We start from the raw sequence: 20,977 nt of genomic DNA on the forward strand, positions 1-20,977 counted from the left end.
TCCCCAACCTAAAGAAAGGGCTACCTATCACGAGTAGAAGTATACAGAATATCAAGTAAACCAGGCCAGAAACAAAGCTCCCCGCAATAATAATCCAAACAATAAATGCACAGGATAAATACAGCATGTTAAAGCCTCAAGAGAAGAGACGAAGTCACAGGCAGGCTCCTGAAAATGACAACGAGCTTTTCAATGCAGACTTTGAAGGCCAAATGAGCCTGAACTGATGTTCTCTAAGTTTTGAAAGACCAAACACCAGCCCAGACAACTATAACAAAAGTATCAATCACTATCAACAGAAAAAGAAAAGAAAACATTTCACAATTAAAACAAAGGTAAGCAATTCTGCCCACTAACCCACCTCTACAGAAGGCACAACAGTCTGAAAAGGTTAACTACCCTCAAGATGACACAGAATAAGTAATGCCAGAACAGTTAGTCAAGAGGGGTAGAAAAGCCACAACAAAATAATAAGAACTAATAAATGCTACAATAACTAACTCTAAAATCTCCAAGGAAAATGCACAGTCTAACTAACTTCTGCTTCATCCAAGAAACACATCTTAACATCAAGGATAGACATTATTTCCAGGTAAAGGTGTGGGAAAACGTATTCTAAGCAAATGATCAAAGAAGCAAACATCTAACAAAATAGACTTAAAAGCAACAGTTCTCAGAAAAAAATAGGGAAGGATACTGTATAAAAATCTGTAATATACTCCTTAATAGAAATTTTCAAGTTTACTAACATTGCAAGGAATACTAGTGTATGTATGCTCTCAGTGGAAAAAATGCAAACTGCATTATAGGAAATGAACAGCTCTACCAATTAGAATGTAGATATACTTATAAAGTACACATCGAGAAATTCTATTTTATTAAATATGGGAAACAATAACCCTACTACAGAAAAACTGCTCAAGTAAAATCATTAGAAGAAAACAATTAGAAGAAAAGGAACACATAAAGTAGCCCACTTAAAACCTTCAATGTGAATACAATGCAGCATATAAATAGAAAACTTTACCATAAATATTTTGCCAATGACAAAAGTCTCTATTCCCACTAAGATTTAAGAACTTCATATAAAAATATGAGTATTTTACTTGTATTACCTGCTCTTAAGAAGTTACTACAAAGCTGATGGTAAAACTGATTATATTACATCTTAGAGGCCACGTCTCAAATCAGTTTCCTAAGGCTGAATGGAGGCAGAGCTGGACTTGCTTACAGGCTACAGGGGAGAACCCAGGAGCCTCTCTCAGAATCTTAGAGCTGCAGGCATTCCTTGGTTCACTGACATCACTCCAATCAATGCCCCATGAGCATACCCTTTTCGTGTATGTCAAATTTCTCTGCCTTTCTAGGAAGGACACTCGCATTTTGCATTTAGGGCTTACCCAGATAACATCCAGGATAATCCTGCCAATTCATGTCTGCCATATGTGAATTAGGTTCCAGGAATGTGGATATATTTATGGAAACATTTTATATCCATCATAACAGCAGTAAATATAAATGGATATTATGTGCATGACTAAATTAATTTTATTACAACATTCTCTACTCATATGACCATCAGATTCTTTTTTTCAAAGGAATATTAAGTAAAACAGTAATCCTTGGCAGAGTTATAAAAATGACTCTCCCTAGGCCAAGAAGGTAGTTCAGCAGTAAAGATATTTGCCACCAAGCCTAACGACCTGAATTCGGCTCCTAACACCAAAGGTGGTGAAGCATATAACCAACGGCAACAAGTCGCCCCCTATCCTTCACAGGTGCACACCATCTGGAGCTGCCGTTGCAGGTGTACACCTGCCTCCAGACATGTGTTCCAGGAACACCTGTCTTCTGAAAGAGCAGGAAGTACTCAACCACTGAAGTGTATCTTCAGCCCCGATTTTAAAAAAATGAAGAAACGATTCCATAATCAAATTTGAAATATTATTCTTGAAACTAAAGATTATAATTATCTGTTATTACAGATTTTATAATCCATATAACCTACCTCCAGATCCTAACTGCTTATAGAATCTGTATTCCAAATGCAGCTGTGGTGCTCTGGATTTCATGGGCTCCTAGGCAACAATTGAAAAAACAAAAGACATCTCGATTAAAAGAAAACTACTAAGTTATAATTCCAAATGTTTAAACGTATATACACTCTCACATTTTACTGGGTATCTCTATATCTTGAGGTCTATATAAAATTAACATTGTGTTCAATGTTCAATAAATTTATACCATTTACAAACATATATAGTATAAGTATTTGGCCAGAATACTATCAGAAGAACCAACAGAATTTTTTTAAGTAATTAAATTAAAAACATAGTTTTCTGCTACAAAAGATAAGCACAACAAAAAAACAAGAGACTAAGAGAAGTAAAAGGATAACAGGAAAACTATGAAGCTGCATTGTGAGGGGAAAGTAGGAACAATACCTTATTAGAGGCCTGGACAATATAGTGAGAAGGCTTAGTGTGCACTGAATGGAAAGAGGGTAACAATCACACCAAATTCAAGAATGAGAAGCCCAAGAATGAAGCTCACTAGAAACTTAGTATCATACGGATTATTTATAGAAAGCAGTAAGCTTAAAGCTTGAGGCGCAATACAGAGCAATGGTTAAAAACACAGAAATAGAAACCAAACTATACTATGTTTGAAACCTCCACTTCCCACTTCACTGGTTGTGTGACACTTGAAGTTAGCTAAGCTTTCTGTATGCTGTAGTTCCCCATCTGTAAATTAGGCTTAAAAATGTTTATGGTTCCTTTCTTGTTTGCTATATATAGGTGTGTTAAAGTAATTAAACTAGCATTTTCTACATAGCGCTATAGTATCCATAAATTTTGGTTAACTAAAAAATACAACCTTAAAATGGGAAACAATATCCACTTACATCATTACAACTGAAGCTAAAGATATACCCAATCACTAAAGATATACCCAATCACTGATATCCTCCAGGTAAAAAGAAAAGGAACTAGTCCTGGCTTAGTTTAGCAATGTCAGCTTGATTCCAGTATTACAACAGCAATAATGTTACCATACTACTATGTAGCTAGTTACATCACCAAAGAATGACATTTTCAGTAGTCATGGTAACCGGTTCATATGTGAGTGGAAATAACGAGATAAGACATTAATCTTGTAAACTGTGGCAGAACTAAACTATCCACTAAGATCTGATTTCAAAATATCAAACAGTGCCTATATTTCACCAAAATATAGAAATGAGGTATGTCTAAAATATATAAACATACCATTTTCAAGTGACTATCTTTATAGTTATGAACAAAATTAGACCTTATCTATTGCGCTGAGATATATAACAAAACATCAAAGCACACAATGGAAATCAGTAAACTAAGGACCAAATGTAAAACATTTTCTGATCTTCCAATAAGTACAAAAAATATGGCTATAGACCACACTCGCCTCAATATAGAAAAGTAAAAATGTTCCCAATTAACCTAAATTATGAGAAATAATTACATTTGGTATGTAATGCTGATCACAGCATATAAAAAGAACAGGCTGGGTGTGGAGACTCATGCCTGTAACCCTAGCATTTGAAAAGTGGCAGCAATAAGATCCAGAGTTCACTGTCATTTTCAGCTGCACAGCAAACACGAGGCTAGCCTGGGCTATAAGAAACCCTTCCTAAAAAGACAGTCAGATTAAAGGAAGGATGCCCTGTCCCACGTCTCCCAGAAAAGGGCAGAAAAGAGAAATCACAAATAAACTAGAAAAAAGTCCTGTATGTAATATATAAAAATAGGCTGGAGGATGACATGATTTGTATTTACTAAGGCATCAGTGGTAAGGACAGGTCAAACAAGTTCTAAGTCTGAAAATAACAGGACTTAAGGGTCCCACTTGTTGAATTAACTAGACAGGGAGCAGTCAACCTAGCAGTGGCGCTCTCTCTCACACAGGATATATCGTCTACACATGGAGCTGCTCATAATGGCCACTTCATCACTAGCACAGAACACCACACATCTATCCTGGCACGCTACCTCCAACTCCAACGCCTTTCAAGGTGCTAGAACATGGAAAAAAAGAACAATTCCAAACAAAACCAAAATGCCCATTCAAATAGTGTACAGTTCCTGGGTGCTGCATCTCCCTTCTGTGAGTCCGATATACTAGCTTCCCTTGTCTGCTTATATTAGCTCTCCATGGAGCCTTTTAAAATTATTTGATGCAGTGATTCATAGCCTGTCAACATTCTGAGAATAATAGGACATCGATACCAATCCTCCATACTCCCTTTCATTCCCGAAACTTCAAGGACTATACCCTTCCTGAAGAAGGGAGGAACAGAGAACTGAAGATCAGAGGAGCGAAGGGGCAATGGCAAATGCTGTGTTCTGAACATGACATGGTTGTGAACTCAGGACAGCTAAAGCTGCCTGCATAGGCCCTAGTCCATCAACATTCCAGCACGAATGAAGGGAAGTGTGCGTGAGGCATTCATTCTCCCTGGCTGATGAGCTATTGGCAGTTGATGGGTGCTGGAGAAGGGAAAATGAACTGGGGGAGGGATGTATACGAACGAGACAGGTTGACCATGCTCCAGCGGACAGCCCAACACCACTCCACAAGAATGTTAGCAGCACTAACTGGACTCGGTGAACTTTGTTTTGTTGTTGTTTTTAAATAGACGTGAGATACAAGGGGAACTTATTGGAGGAAGGGAAAGAGGGGAGGGGGAAAACGGATATGATAAGATAGATTGTCTATATTTATAACATGAATAAAGAATAAACTAATATTTTTACAACAAGATGATATTCTAATTTGGGTGCTTGGAGGCTTAATATTAAAAAATGTTATCAAAAGTAAAAATTATTTTCTCAACTTCGACATCTCTAAGAGCTTGATTATATTAAAGGACTCACGACTGAGTGCCATAAATCCAATTTAAAACAGTGATAATCTTTAAAGTCAGAGACTAGACCTTAAAAGAATTCATTTGGATGAGCCCAGTGTCGGTCCCACATGTCTCGGTGATGCCACAGCCTGACTGCCTGTCTTCATTTCGATGAAAGGACAGGAAACAGCACACTTCAAGCAGCAGGGACTTTCCACTGCTGTTCAAAGGCTTGTTTTATTTTTTATTTTTTTTTAAATTTCCTCCCACTGCCTCTTCCTCTAGCAGTCTGACTCACATCACCGTAATAACAGAGGTCACACTGTCAGAGACAAGGGTGACAAGGGTGAGGAGAATGAGAACACCAAGTCAATCTGGATCTTAGGGAAACTTGACTGACAACCAGAATAAGAATATACGCCTTACAAAAACTGTTTCTAGCAGCACATAGGAGCACACGCCATTAAATCCCCAGCACTTTATGAGAAGCGAGTGGATCTCTGTGAGTTCAAGGGCAGCCTGGTCTACAGAGTGAATTCTAGAACAGCCAGCTCTAAATAGGCTCTGTCTGAGTGAGTGGGGTGAGTGGGTGGTTGGGTGGGTGGGTTAGTGAGTAAGTGAGTGGGTGGGTGGGTGAGTGAGTGAGTGAACAAATGAACAAAAACAGTTCCAGGATACAAATACTTCCAAAAAGATCTAATTTGTGCCTGTCACACTGAGCACACAAAACTGTGGAATGCTCCCGAGACAGTCAGTTCTCACGGGCTTTTGAATCCCTAAAAAATCAATCAACAACCAACTTTACCAGATTTATAAACACCAGTAGAAAATACTGAAGATAGTTGGCACCCAAGTGTGTGTTCAAATACAATCCTGAATGCTAAAGGCATGTTTATCTTGTCTAATCAGAAAGAGAAATTTTGCTTTTATCCACTTTTAAAAACACTGCCCAACAACAAAATTTCACCTCCATGATGCTGCCAAAGTAAAGACAGTTTTCATCACAGAGAGAGCAGACACTCTAAACAACACATGCTTCAGCAATGATGTCAGGGCCATTGTTACAAAAGTCTACTCATGCATTTTTTCTTTTGAATGAACATCCAAGTTATAAATATAAAGATGAAAAATTAATAAGCCAATAATTAAAAAATAATTGTAAAATAATTAGTATGAACTTACCAGTTTAATCGCCACATATTCATTTGTATATAAATTTTTCCCTTGAAAAAGGAAGAAATATGTCAGATTCTGCTAATACTTTCCAAATTTAACTTACATAACTGTTACAACATGTAGTCTGCTTAAAATTATAAAGTATATATGACATTAAATAAAGCAAAACCCTTTACTTCCAACTCTAACAACAAGAAAATTGCTAAATTTGCTATCAATAATGCATTTAATGTTTTACTTAGATTCCACGTAGAAACTGGTACTAGTAACCATGTTATACAATTATAAAGAAAATATTATGACTTTGTTATAATGCTGTGTGCAACTTAGAAAATAATCAATATTCAAGTAAATAGTGAATACATTTTAAGGCAGAACACATATATAAAATAAGAATATAAAACTCCTCGTCTATCCATTTCCTTTTAAACCATTAAAGAATATTGTCTTAAGCTATATTTAATCTAACATATATCAGATATATAAGAATCTGAACTATGTTTAAAATATAATTAACTAAGAAAACTAACCAACTGGGCAGTGGTGGCCCACACCTTTAATCCAGCACGCAGGAAGCAGAGTGGATCTCTGCTTTGGAGGCCAGCCTGGTCTACAGAGCTACTTCCAGGAAAGCCAAGGCTACACAAGAAAACCTGACTCAAAAATAAAATAAAATAAAATGGAACAACAATTCATTAACTACTTTGAGAAAACTTACAATCAAACTAATTCCAACTAGTTAGAGTTAAATATAAGAAATGAAACAAAACAATAGTTATCATCTTACTATATAGAGACCTTTCCAGGGATAAAAAACCATGAATAGAAGGTTTATACATATTTGGTTTCATGAAATACTTCTAAATACTGAAAATTATGTTAAACACGAAGGCACTTAAATAACAAATCAGAACACAGGTTAACATCACTAACATGCAAAGAATTTAAATAAACTAATTATCTCTGTGTTGGCCTAAGCCAAGGAAATTCCAAAGGTCAGAATCTGCAGCTCCAGAAGAACACTATGGAGAATAAGAGCTAATAAGGATAGAAGGCAATTTGAAATATAGATTAGCATGATGTATTTTTATAAATACATCAAAAAATGAAATAAAACTAGCACGTTTCTTAATTTCTATTATTTTTTAATTAGCAAAAAATGGCTTTTGTACTCAAAATAGAATGACTGTTTTTAAAATGAGAAAGTGACTCTGGTTACAAAGAGTACTAAAAACAGAACAGGCAGTTTATCAAGTTTCATGCATCGCATTTTCCTGCACAGCACCCCTTAACTTTTCACACAGTCCTACCTTCAGCCTCAGATGTGCTGCCATCTTTATAGAGCAGAAGAGTCATATAAATACTCTAAATACTGTCCTTATTGCACAAAAGTGTATAAAAGTGGGAGTCATTCATATTAATGCCTAGTAGCATAGGGCTCATGGACTCGTCATATTTGAAGGAGTTAACACAACAGAAATACTTAATGTCACAAATCAAGTTCTATTCTGAAACTCACTAAACAAACATCCCCAATTTTCAAACTTCAGAGAATATTTTGTATTTAAGTCATTGGTTTAGCATCTAGAAATGTTTTCATGCACATTTTTAAACTCATCATATATGAGACTAGGTGTCTTCCAGTAAACCTAAGTGAAGAGTGTTACTAACATTGAGGACTGGATTTTAAGGGACTGGTATCTAATTCACAACTGCATTTAAAGATGGAAAGATATGTATTTCCTCAAAGCATTATGACCTCTACACAACTATTTTTATATAATTTTTAATCTAAACTATGTGCAGGAAAAATTCAAAAGACAAGTAGTTAAATACAGATCCTACAGAAACAAAACATAGCAACATTTTTGTTGGCTTTAATCTTTTATTTCAAAAAAAGAAAAGTAACAAACAAAAGAAGTTGAATCCTAAAAAGCATCATCTTTATTACCATATTAAATACCAGGCTGAACTGTGGAGATTACAGTCATAAACATGAACACAGAATAAATAATATACAGTCTTGTCTCTGAAGAACAGCCACAGTGCTACGGTTAGAGTTTTAATCAATGTGTGTTGAACACAAAAGTGAGGGAGATGGAGGGGATACACAGATCCCACTAAGGCTCCAAATGGACAGGGGTTAGTTCGCTGATCTCTTAATCTATATCAAGTGGCGTGTCCAATTCAGTTTTCTGCTGTATTGAACCTGAAGAGGTTTTACCAACATTGAGGAATAGGAGTTATTAGAGAAAACTATGACCTCCAGATGTTACATGTATGTGTCTAGCAGGAACTAGCAGCAGTCCACCAATATTAACTCTATATTTAAAAATAGTTGTCCAGCTATAAACTACATTTTCCAGGCATTTTCAGCTTAAGGTAGCCAAGTGACTAACTTCACACCAATGGCCGTGAAGTATGACACCTCCAATTTCCAGGAACAGACTATGTTCCTGATTCTTCTTCCTTCTGTGTGGCTAACTGGGAAAGGAGTAACAGTGAAATCACCCTGCAGACACTACAGTCCACACACTGAAGACGCAGAGGCATCCTGAGTGCTCTCCCTCTGTCTGTGTTATATGGAAAAAAATGAATTTGATTAAAACTACTGTATTTAGGGATTTCTAAATTTGTTGCCATAGCATCATTATCGATGTTTAATTTGCTTTCTTTTTTTTTGTGTTTATTTATTGGGGGAGGGGGTGGCAGGGCATGCATATGCCCATAGAGTACATGTAGTAGACAGTGGATAACTTGCAGAAGTCAGTCTCACTTGTCATCCTAAAGGATAAAGGATTAAACTTGTCATACTTGGCGACAACTGTCCTTGTGCACAAAGCCGTCTTATCATCCCCACTATCTACTCTTTATTTTTACATTTTCAAGTGTTTTTCAAGAAAAAATTTCAATAACATGAGTTTACTGAAACCTTTATGTCATGAAGATAACATTGTAATTTCACATACAAGCATCCAAATAAGGAGTTTGTAAGGAACAAGAACAGTGGAGAAAACAAATGAGAAAAGCTATAGGAACTCCTGTGATAAACTCAATTGTGTCAAAGGGCACAGCATCTTATTTTAGATATACTAATTCATAAAGTAATATATAATACCCTTGTTCTGAGTTTGTGGGTTTGTTTTGTTTTCAATGTAATTACTGTTATATTCACAAGTCTGAAGGGTTACACAGAATGTTCTAGAGCAGTGGCTCTCAACCTGTGGGGTCATGATCCCTTTGGGTACAGAACCACCCTTTCACAGGGATCACCTAATGGGATATTTGCATTATGATTTTTATTTACATTATGATTCATATTTACATTATGATTCATAACAGAACCAAAAATAGGGTTAAGGAGTTGTAATGAAATAGTTTTATGGTTGGAGTCACACAACATGAGGAACTGTATTAAAGGGTTGCGGCATCAAGAAGTTTGAGAGCCACTGCCATAGAGGGTTGTAAAAGCACTCTGTTTGGGTTAGGTGGCACAAGACAAGAGCACAAGGAAAGTTTAAGCGAAGGCCTTATTAGAGTTTTGAGGAGAGGGGCTGGGCGAAATAAACAGATTAGGACTATTATATCTCCACGGTTCCACTGAGCTTTGGGTAGAGGGTTGTCTCTAACAGCATTGCACAGAATGACTCCTGGGTATACAGAGGATAAAGACAGTAAGACATAAAGCTGGGGATTGGATAATCCTCATCCCCAAGGCATGCTCCTAACTACATCTCTCTAGTGATTGCTCTTCCCCAAACAAAATGATGTTTTAAAAGAGATATCCAAAGAAGACTTCTGGATACTCCAGAGGACTGGGTTCAATTCCCAGGAACCAAATGGCAGCTCACAATCATCTGTATCTCCAGTCCAGGGGATCTAACACTTTCTTCTGGCCTCCAGGGCACTGCACCTACATGATGCACAGACATCCATACAGGCAAAACACCCACACAAAATAAAGGGGAAGAAGCAGCCTCATCACTAAAACTTGGTGAGAGAGTCAAGATATTGAACAGTAAGTTCGTTTCCTATGAGAGACAAGACTCTCACCTGACAATGAGGCTGTAGACACTGATGTAGACATCAGGCTATCTTCTGACCTTCCCCATACAGCAACAACTAGAGTCTGCTGCAGCCAGAGGGATCTGAGGCACTTCACCTTTCAATTTAGCCCAGTTCACACCATAATTACTGCCAGCATTAACATGAGCCAGAGAAGCTATAATGAGCCAGACTGGCTGAAGTACTGAAATTAAGTACTGTTGAATATGACCCCGCCAACCCTCAGGGCTCAGAGAATATGGAGGAAAAAGGGACAGAATGAGTTCTATGACATGCTGTCTTCTGGGCATGACTCATGATCTCGCAGCAACTGAGGTTGTCTCATCTGAACAATATGGAGCCCATCAACATGGCTCAGGTGGAGGTGCCACCCCTAGCTGAGGAACTGCTGGCACTCGTGAGGGTGAGGGAAAGCACTGTGCTAGATGAGCTGTGTCCACTGGCTGGTTAGTGCCCATGCTCTACGAAGTAACTCCACACCCAGGGCAGGCAGCTCTATTCAATATGATCCTTCTCTAAAAATAAAACATGAGCGTAGACGGGACACTGTTGGGAAGGAGAGTCCAGAGGCACTTGGGAAGGGGAGAGGAGGTGGGAAGCTCAGAATACATTTACATATATGCATGGAATTGCTAAAGTTTTAAAAATATTTTTTAAAGATGTTCAAAGACCATAATGTATTAAAAAATGTCTTCAGTATACAATATAGTCCTATTATTTTGACTAGCTATGTCTGATGTCACTCAGTATGTGTCAAAAACAGTTCTAGGGATTCTGAATTAATGTTTAAACTTGAAATATGTCTACCAACAGTTAAAAAAGGCAACATTTACTGCCAATACATAAAGTTAAAGGAAAACAACAGATCAGCATATCATTTAAAATAAAAATGTGACGTACTGATTTAAATAAAATTTAAATTTGATGTTTACCAGTTTGTTTGGTTTTTAACCTCAATTTTTTTTAAACCTAATAACATGTAAGAACAGTTTCCTGCACTGTGTCTCTTTTGGGCAACTAACTAGGCATGGGATGGGAGTGGGGGTATCTTTCAGTTGTATGTAAAGTTGCAACAATAAGGTATCAAAGAAGTCTAAAGTATTTAATGTACCCTACAATATAAGAAACAATGTTTTACAACAACAAAACTGTCTAGCTCTGGGCATCTTTGTGGAAAATAAACACCTTTGTTAAAAAGCGCTTACCTATAAAAGGTAAAGCTCGTATTCTTTCTTAATCAGATACACACACACACACACACACACACACACACACACACACACACTAACTAGTATAGAAAATCAAATGTTCAGGATGTTTTTATTAATGTGGCCTTAATAAAAGTATTTCACGCAGTCCAAGCAGAGCGGGAGAGTGCCCGGCAGTAAGAACACTGCTCTTCCACAGCACCTGGGTTACCAGCACCCATACGGCAGCTCACAACCATCTGTAACTCCGGCCCCAGTGAGTCTAAACCCCCCTTCTAGCCTCTGCAAGTACTGCACCCACATATGGATTCACATATACATGCAGGAAAAATACCCACACATTAAAAAAAAAAGGTTAATAAAAAAATTTTTACAGAATCTATACCAACCAAAAAAAAAATGCTTATAATAACTTTCTTCTAAACAAAGAAACCATGGAGGGCTTTGAAAAGAGAGTAATAAATTGCCCTCTTGGTGTTCTATGAATAAGAAAACTTAAAATGACTAATTTTGCTCTGTATGTTTATTTATATGGATATATATGTAAAATACTTAAATATCCATAAGACAATTACATCTAGGGTAGAGAGGATATATATTTCTTTGTTGTATCCTGGAGAGGGGAATGAAGCATGAAGCTCAGGAAGCAAATGATCTTCTTGGGTCCCTCCCCAAGGCTAAGTTTATGGAGCCAATAAATAGCTGCTTAGGGAAAAGACTCTCCCACCCACAAGGCAAGAGAGGAGGACACTACCCTGACCACTCGGGCTACCTAAGTCAGGCAGAGCTCTCCAGAAATGCAACTTCTCCTCAGCTGGTACCCAGGTATGGTGGGTTCTTCAGTAATGCGGCTGCCTTTGAGTAGTCTCAAACCCAGACTACTGAAATTAACTCCAATAAACTCATCTATTCAACAAGCTCAATTTTGGTATAATTGATTTCATACAAATCTTTGCAGGAAAAGACTCATGTGTTATAGTATATAACTTGACTTTTAAGATATAAAGAGATTATATATTTAAATAAAAGTATCACACACATATACAACACATTTAGATTCTACATAATCATTTGATTGGATAAAATCAAAGGTACTAAGCAGGCACACTGTTTTTATTTTTGCTCATTCACAAAACAGAGAAAGGAATGCTCCACAATACATAAGTGTAATTTTAGTATACAGCTCATGAGACAGTGTCTCACACTGTTCTGGTTAAGTTGGGCTACTAGAGTTGTTCTGTGTGAACACACACACACACACACAGACTGTATATTATAAAAATAGTTATTTCTGTTAATCATTTATAGTATACTTTTAAATGTATTATTTCCAATAACCTAGAAAAATAATTCATAAGTATCTTTCAGTATCTGATCAATGTTAGGAATTGGATAGATGATCTCAAACCTTAACAAAAAGTAAATAATCTAATTTCTCTAACTCCTAAGTAAGAAAAAACTTAGAAAATTCAAATTAATTCACAATCTTTCAAAATAACCCATAAAATATTTGCCCTTCCAAATATTCCAGTCTTTACTAAATGCAAAAGAATCTGCCAACCACATCATATTATAGCGATGTACAAAGAATGTCACTAGCTTATTAGGTTGCTTCTTCATTCATTCATATTTAATGTACATTAGCAACACAAAGCAAACGAAATAGAAGACACTACAAATTAGTGTGTTTTACAAGAAGAGACAGCTCAGTAGAAACATACAAATTGCATTATTTTCAACGGCAGGTAGAACTCAATAACTGTAAAGCCATATTTTTTTTCACCTCAAGTTCAGTCTTGGTGGTCCAAAGAGAGCCCTAAATGTACCTATACTAAGTACTGATTCCTGTGTGCCTACCCCACATTCCTTGTTTCTTTTCAATGGAGACAGCTGCTCTAAGGCACTGGGAATAAGACTGATATCTCATATCTAAATATGTCACTGAACTGCTCTGTGGCATCTGGCAAGTCTTCCTTTAGGTTCCTGAAGTGGACAGTGAGAGCTTCAGTGAGCCCAGCATTTCCCAATGATAGCATGAATAGATGCTCTAGGATGCCAGTTAAAGAAATGATCCTGAACCTTACCACAGACACAGTGGGGTAAAGGAAGAAAAAGGGGAATGGTACAGAGAAACACAGAATTGTAACAATGTAAACATCATTAATTTTTCATAGTCGATAACCTGACTTTAAGCTACATGACTCTAAAGTGATCTGTTACCAAATGTTTTGAAATATGAAAATGGAACCTAATTATTCCCACAAAATGTACTATAAAACAAAAGACTTACTGAAAGCTATGGCCGTTTTAAAATTTTTACTTATTCATTTTTATGTGTATGGGCTTTTTGCCTGCATACATACATACATACACTACACACACACACACATATATATATATACATATATCTGTGCCCTATGTACTTGAGCCTGCTACTCAAGGTCAAAAGAAGGCAAAGATCTCCTTGAACTAGAGTTGCAAGTGGTTCTGCGTTGCCATGTGGATACTGGGATCAAACAACGTGGGTGCTCTGGAAGAACAGCCAGTGCTCTGGGCCACTGAGTCACCTCTCCAGCCCCTGCTTGGTGTTTTAAATTTACTTTTCTTGTTTTATCAAATTCTTAAGAAATGAGAATGATTACTCTCAAACAGTCATATACTTGGGAATTCCTTACAAATGAAAGCACAAATAAGAAAGTTTCAATACCTGTATTCTTTATAACTAGCATTTTGAGAAATAGTGATCAATTAAAGCCCCTAACTATATACTTAAAGAACTTAAAACTAAAGCAAGAAAGTACTTTCTAAACTGTTCTTCACACAATGGAATAAACAAAACAATCTTACCTAATCGTAATTCTCCAAAATTGCCACATCCAATTTTTTTCCCAACTCTAAAGTTAGGTCCAACCATTAAAACTCCAGATGAAGAAGACCCAGTTCCTCGAGTGCTGTGCCCTGACCGACCACTGGGCCGTGCCATTCTGTCATCTGATTTGTCCTTGTCTTTCTTTTTATTATCCATATCAAGTTTGCGGTACTCCACTTTGAATTCTTTAATCGAGACAAGCACGATGAAATGGGGTACTGTAGAGCAGGTGCATCACTAGGCAGCAGTTCCCTATGAGCAACGCTAGCATCCAAACTCCAGCAGACAGGCAGGCAACTGACGCGTGTTCATCCCATCCGTACAACCTCTCAGTTATGTTCTCAACAAGGTATGCCTTTACAATTATCTTCTCGGTGATATAAGCTGGTGCCGATAGAGAGCTATAACATGAAAAGAGAACACTGTTAACAAAGGCAGCATGTATATTTAGGAAATTAAATGACAAAGGCTTAGGTTATTTGTTGAGGCCAGTGAAATCAAAGCACAGTAGACTCTTACATCAACCATTACTTTTTATGTCTGTACTTTAGTACCAAACATTACAAAAGTTTAACCTTTAAAAAAAGTACATTTGTGTATAAATGTGTGGTACATGTGTATAGATGTTTATATGACTATGATAATGTGGGTGCATGCGTATATAAAGGTCAGAGGTAGAAAATCAGGTGTTTCATCAGTTTTTGGTGTTAATCAAAACTGATTTATAATCAAAATCAGCTTATAAAAGAGTTTCTTTTGGTCACTGTGGTGAAGAAGGAAAGACAACCTGCGTCTTGAGCAGGAGGCTTCAAGATTATATCTTTTTTAAAATTGGTTATTTTATGTATTTATATTTCAAATGATCCCCCCTTCCCATCTTCCCCTCTACAAGCCCACAAACCCATCCTCCAACCCCACTTCTATGAGGGTGCTCTCCCACCCACCCACCCAACCCCTCACCGCCCTAGCATTCCCGTACACTGGGTCATCGAGCTACCAGAGAGATTATATCTTAACCACAAATAAACAGAGAAAGCAAACTGTAAGTGGGGAAAGACTATAAACTCTAAGCCTTGCCCTAGTGGCTATACCTTCAAAAGATTCTGTAACCCTCCCAATGTACCACCATTTGGGGACCAAGAGTTCAAGTAGCCAAGTGCCTATGGGGTATGTTCTTACTTAAATTTTTGGGTTTTTTTTCTTTTTCTTTTTTTTTTTTTTTGAGATAGTGTCCCTCAATAAACCAGTGCTCACAAATTTGCTGGGCTAGAAGAACAACAAGCTCCAAGGATGCCTTCACCCTACCCCTTCCAGTGACAGGGCTACATGTGAGAGGCACCACGTCATGCCCAGCTTTGACATGAGTGCTGGGATCCACACACAGGTCCACCCCCGGCCCGTGCAGGAGGTGCTGTGCCACCTGAGGCATCTCCCTCTCTACCCCCCAAACACAAAACCTAAAACTCAGGGATCTAGCTGTTCTAACATAACAAAGGAGAATAAAGTAAAGTGTCCATAAGCCAATACACACTGACTAACTAGCCTAGACATTACAATTTAAAAATTACCTCAATTAAAAAGAAAAGGATTACTCAGTCTGGGAAATCAATATAAATCTCCAATTTAAAAGCAGAAAAATAGGACATGTTTTGAAAATTTTAAATCTTAAAGAATTTTCTTCGCTATTGTATATTTAATTTTTAGACTTGTTCTCCCTTTGTCTTCATTTACTCAAATATTTATTATTCTTTATATAGAGGAAAGAGTCACAGAACTGGTAATATAAGAACACAGCATTCCCATGTCCCAAGGAAAAAAATGTTTTATGTAACACTCGAACTAAGTCTTTAGTAATTTCACAAAGCTAAGAAATATTGGAGAAGATAGGTATTAAAGTTTCTTCTAGAGACAGGGTCTTATTATATATCACAGCCAGTCTCAACCTTGGAATCCCTGACTCAGACTCCTATGTTATAAGATTATAGCCATATACCACCATGCCCCATGAATATACATGTATTGAATATATTGTAATATACAGATGAAAACTCTAAAAGCATTTTGAAAAAGTTGGAGACTTTGAAAAGAGTAATCACACATTTCCTTTAGAAATCTATGTGTGTTCTGTGGCTAGACTGTCAGCTGTTATTACGTGAACTCCTACTTTCATCTAAACAACCCATTCTCTTCAGTAACAGATTCAAACTAGGTTGTGGTGACACATGCATCAGTGCCCTGAGTGGGCTACAGAAACAAGGAAGGAAGAACAGAACACCTCAAAATGTAGCTTTTGTAAAGATCAACACAATGCCAAGCAACATGTCAGTTTGTTTTCTAGACAAACTGTCCCTACAGCCAGTATGAAAATGCACAATTTAGAAAAACAATCTCAAACCACAAAAACAAAATTAAATCAACAGCACCTAATTTCAAGGCTTACTAGAGAGCTGCAGTAAGCAAAACAATATGAAACTACTACAGAACAGGCAAATGAACAGCTGAGCACAAAACCGGACCACACCGATGCGCAGCTGACTTTCCATCAAGACACCAAGTCAATTCAACCAGTGGCATGGGTAACAACTGTACACCCATGTGAGAAAAAGATGAAACCTGCTTCAACACATGAAAGAATGATTCGTAATGAATCGTCCAAACACGAATATTAGAATCATAAAGGAAAACAGGTTTGTCTCTAAGCTTGCAGTATACAAAGAAAAATAAAAACTTAAAAATTAGAACTGGGGTTGGGGATTTAGCTCAGTGGTAGAGCGCTTGCCTAGCAAGTGCAAGGCCCTGGGTTCAGTCCCCAGCTCCGAAAAAAAGAACAAAAAAAAAAAAATTAGAACAGAACAGAAACACCAAATATTAAGGGAAATTATTTCACATACTTATGAATATGCATTAATATACAACAATTAAAATAATTTTTATCTTTTTATGTAAAAAAATTGGAATATAGGCAAATAACCAATACAGGTATGAAATCTTGCTTAATATCATACTTACCATGGGAATACAAAATATAACCAAAAAAAATACCATTTCATCTCATAAATAAGCAAAACTGAAAGTCTACCAGTAGCAATGCTAATAGAAATTAAGAACAAGTAGACCTGTCATTAACTGCTGGTGTACATATAGAATAGTATGGCAATGGAAACAAGTTTGGCAGATTTTCATGAAGTAAAATGTACATTTATTCTGACCTATCAATAAAACAGTGTACTTAGAAAGATCTGTCACCCATTTTCATTGTAGCCTTATTTATAGTAACCAAACCTGGACACAAAGTATTCAACAGAAGGATAAACAAAATGGTGTACTAACATCATAGGATACTATTTGAATCAGGAGTAGGTGGAAAGACATCAGGCACAACTGAGTTCTGGTCTTTGAAATCCTAGAAGCAACAGAACTAAGCTGTGGAAACAGAAATCAGAGCGGTGTTTTACTAAGAGGAAGGGTGCTTCGCTGGAAAATAGCACAGAAGCATGGGTCCAATACCTTTCTTATCAGGAGATACAGGCAGCGATCTACATCTTTGCCAATGCAGAAAACTACACTTAAACTGCACATTGTGTTATATGTGCCTTGTACCTCAAAATGTACTTTTAAAATAATAGCTGGGCTGATAAGATAGCTGAGAGAGTAAAGGCACTGTGTTCCAACTCCCACAAACTATCCTCTGACCTCCACACATGCACATGTGTATACACGGAAATATATATAACTAAAAATAAACAATGTTTACTCACATAATAAAAATTTAGCACAGTATCTCAAAATATAACATATCCTCCATATTTTTACATAAAGCTAACCTTAAAATGCAGCTATTTTAAATAATTAATGAACATAGCAATATTTTTAAAACATTTAAAAAATTCCTTCTCTGCTTTTTTCCATTAGAAGAAAATTATTTTCTTTTGGTAAATTTTTATATATTAAATATATAGCTTTTCACTTATATGTAAATAGTGAGATATCCAAAAGCATATTCTAAATTTAAGGCTCCACAATTGAAGTAAAAATGTTCACAGATACTCATATACTTCTCATTCCTCAGCCTATTTGCCCTTCCCAGTCTCCTGGCTGTGCTTCTTCTGGGTAAAGCCTGTGGATGCATATTTGTGTACAGAAATACCAGTAGACTGCTGTCTGTGTAAAAGGTGCATAAGAAGACCTCCAAGAGCACATATTTCCACAACAGACTAGAAAATAAAAGAGTACCATTCAATTTAAGAGTGTTTACCTCTCCCTTCCACAGCCTTCCGTCCTACATGAAGCCTAGAACTGGGGGTGTATATAGAGCACTGATGGAGGAGGAACTGGGGGTGTACACAGAGCACTGATGGAGGAGGAGAGCCAAGACGCAGCCCTAAACTCCTTCCCTGGTAGAGGACCCAGATCCAAGGCTTACACCTGAAACTGGGAAATCAGTAGAGAAGTAGGAAGTAGTGGATTAGCTTAAAATACAGCCCAGCAAATGAACAAGCTTTTTTAATAGTTAAAAATGAGTCCAATCTCAAAACTGAACTTTCTGATTGATAAAAAACAAAGCAATGGAAACAGAACATAATGGTGATCACTAAGAAACTAAGGCATGTCCTATTTTACTACACTTAGTTCAGAACATGTAAGAAACTATTAAAACTTGAAATATAGAATTCTTTTAAAACTATTTTTAGAAATTAAAATAGTTTAAAACTAAGAATCTCAGGTATAGGGGAAAGAGAGACCGCTCACTGAGTACAAGCACTATCCTGAGGTTTGGATTCCGCAGAATCTACGTAAAAAGCAGACACTATTGTTTGTAATCCAGGCACAGGCCCTTGTAGACAAAAGGGAGGCACAGACAGGAGTCTCCAGAAGTCCCAGAATGCCAACTAGCCTTGTTTACACCAAGGAAAGGAGACCCTGTCTTGAACAAAGTAGAATGGCAAGGAGTCAACACAGTAAGGTGGACCTCTGCCCTATACACAGATACCACGACCACATGCTGCTAACACCATACACATACACACATACATACACAAAATCTCCAGTAGAACCCTGGAGATTTGTATGAGATGGCACATGCCTGTAATCCTAATACTTAGGAGACCAAGAAAGATTGCCAAGTTCTAGGCCAGGCTTAAATAGTGGTAGAACTTTCTCTATGAGAGCACTCGTGAAGTATTAGTATTTGACAATACAGTTTCTTATGTGTAACTTTTTATGATCCCCGAACTTTTTACATCATGCTTGAAGCTAGGTCAGTTATATATATTACACATTGATAAATGAAGTTTTCTATAATACTTCTAGTTGATAAGCTTTATTTATATACAGAATTCTTAAGAGCTTTATAAGGAAAACCTAATCTCTTTTACAAATATAAACTGACAATCAAGGATCACTAGACATCTAAGGAAATCTAATATGAAAATTGCTCTTCCTACCAAAGGTGGGTGGAAGCAAACTATTAGTAAATTATTTAATCAATAAAAGAGAACTTTAAAATCAACAAAATTAAAAGCAATCAGTCTTCTCTCCTTGGAGCCTCTAGAAGACACAGTAACACACAGAGTATAAAGTGATGCTAGAGTAAAGGGGAGTGTAAAACACAGAGGAGGGAACAATCCTAATAAAGAAAGCGAAACTACAGTTTTTCAAAGGAATAAAAAGCAAAATTCAAAAGCAATAATAACAAAGTCCAATGTCTCCTGCTTCTAGCTAACAATGGCTACTAACAGGAAGGGCAGAGAGAACAAAGAAAAAGAAACACTGGATGGCTCACAACCTCTGCACTCAGGAAACTGAACAGAGGAATTGCCATGAGTTTGAGCCCAGCCTGTTCTCAATCTTCCTAATGCTGTGACTACAGCTCCTTATGTTGTGGTGATCCCCAACCATAAAATTATTTTCATTAATACTTCATAACTAACTGGATTTTAATGTAAATATTTTTGGACAGAAGTTTACCAAATAGGTCACCAAACAGGGGAGGGGAGGGAGGGGAGGAGAGGGGAGGCAAAAGGAAAGAGGGCAGAGAGGGGAATGAAGAGGAAGAGGGAAGGGGAGGAGGGAGGGAAGGGGAAAGGGAGGGGAAGGGAAAGGAAGGGGAAAGGAGTTGGGGGAAAGGGAAGGGAATCAAAGAAATGCTTACTAGGGGAAAAGTAAATCTAGCAAACTACATGGGTTCAAAGTTAGACTTAAAGAGTACAAGACTAGGTCATTGATTTTCAACCTTCAGAATTAATATTGCAATAAAATAAAATAATGTATGGAGCCTAACCATGTTAAAATTACAGCAAAATTAATGCAAGTTTGGTTATTAATTAGGCACAAATAAAATAAAAGAAAGCACAGAAATAAGAATTTCTGTTTTTTGCAGTCTTAAGTGAAAGGGTAAGGTACAAGTTCACCAGGAGAAGGATGAAGTAAAGACTACAGAGTAGTAGGAAGCCAGAGCAGATGTGCTGAAACCTCACTCTTAGTGGATAATTCAAAAACAGCACAAAACCTGACAGTGGAAGAGCTGAAGACTTCTTAATCTGAAATGCAGACCCCTTCCGCCAGCATTTTTCTGACAAAAGAATCCAGTTTTCAAATGATGGTGTGATATTTAGAAAGTAAACAAGGTATATTTTTGTTGGGAGTATAGCTCCAAGGCCCTGAGCCCCAACCTTAGCACCTGAAAATAAATAAGTAAACCTCAAAAGCAATCTACCCTGAAAACTAAGTAGCATCAGTGCTTTAAAATCCAACTATGCTTTTTAAATGTCTAGA

General features: G+C 37.0%; 1 protein-coding gene across 1 annotated transcript in view; it reads right to left on the reverse strand.

Annotated features, from left to right (window-relative positions):
- Csnk1g3 (casein kinase 1 gamma 3) overlaps positions 1–20,977 on the reverse strand; it is an 86,904-nt gene that overhangs the window by 46,782 nt on the left and 19,145 nt on the right. The window contains 3 exon segments of the mRNA XM_032886156.1: positions 2,009–2,078; positions 6,068–6,108; positions 14,182–14,604. Coding sequence (XP_032742047.1) covers positions 2,009–2,078; positions 6,068–6,108; positions 14,182–14,359 — 289 coding nt within the window. The 5' untranslated portion in view covers positions 14,360–14,604.

This window comes from Rattus rattus, chromosome 15 (genome assembly GCF_011064425.1).
Source record: "Rattus rattus isolate New Zealand chromosome 15, Rrattus_CSIRO_v1, whole genome shotgun sequence".
In the NCBI taxonomy this organism is placed as follows: Eukaryota; Metazoa; Chordata; class Mammalia; order Rodentia; family Muridae; genus Rattus; species Rattus rattus.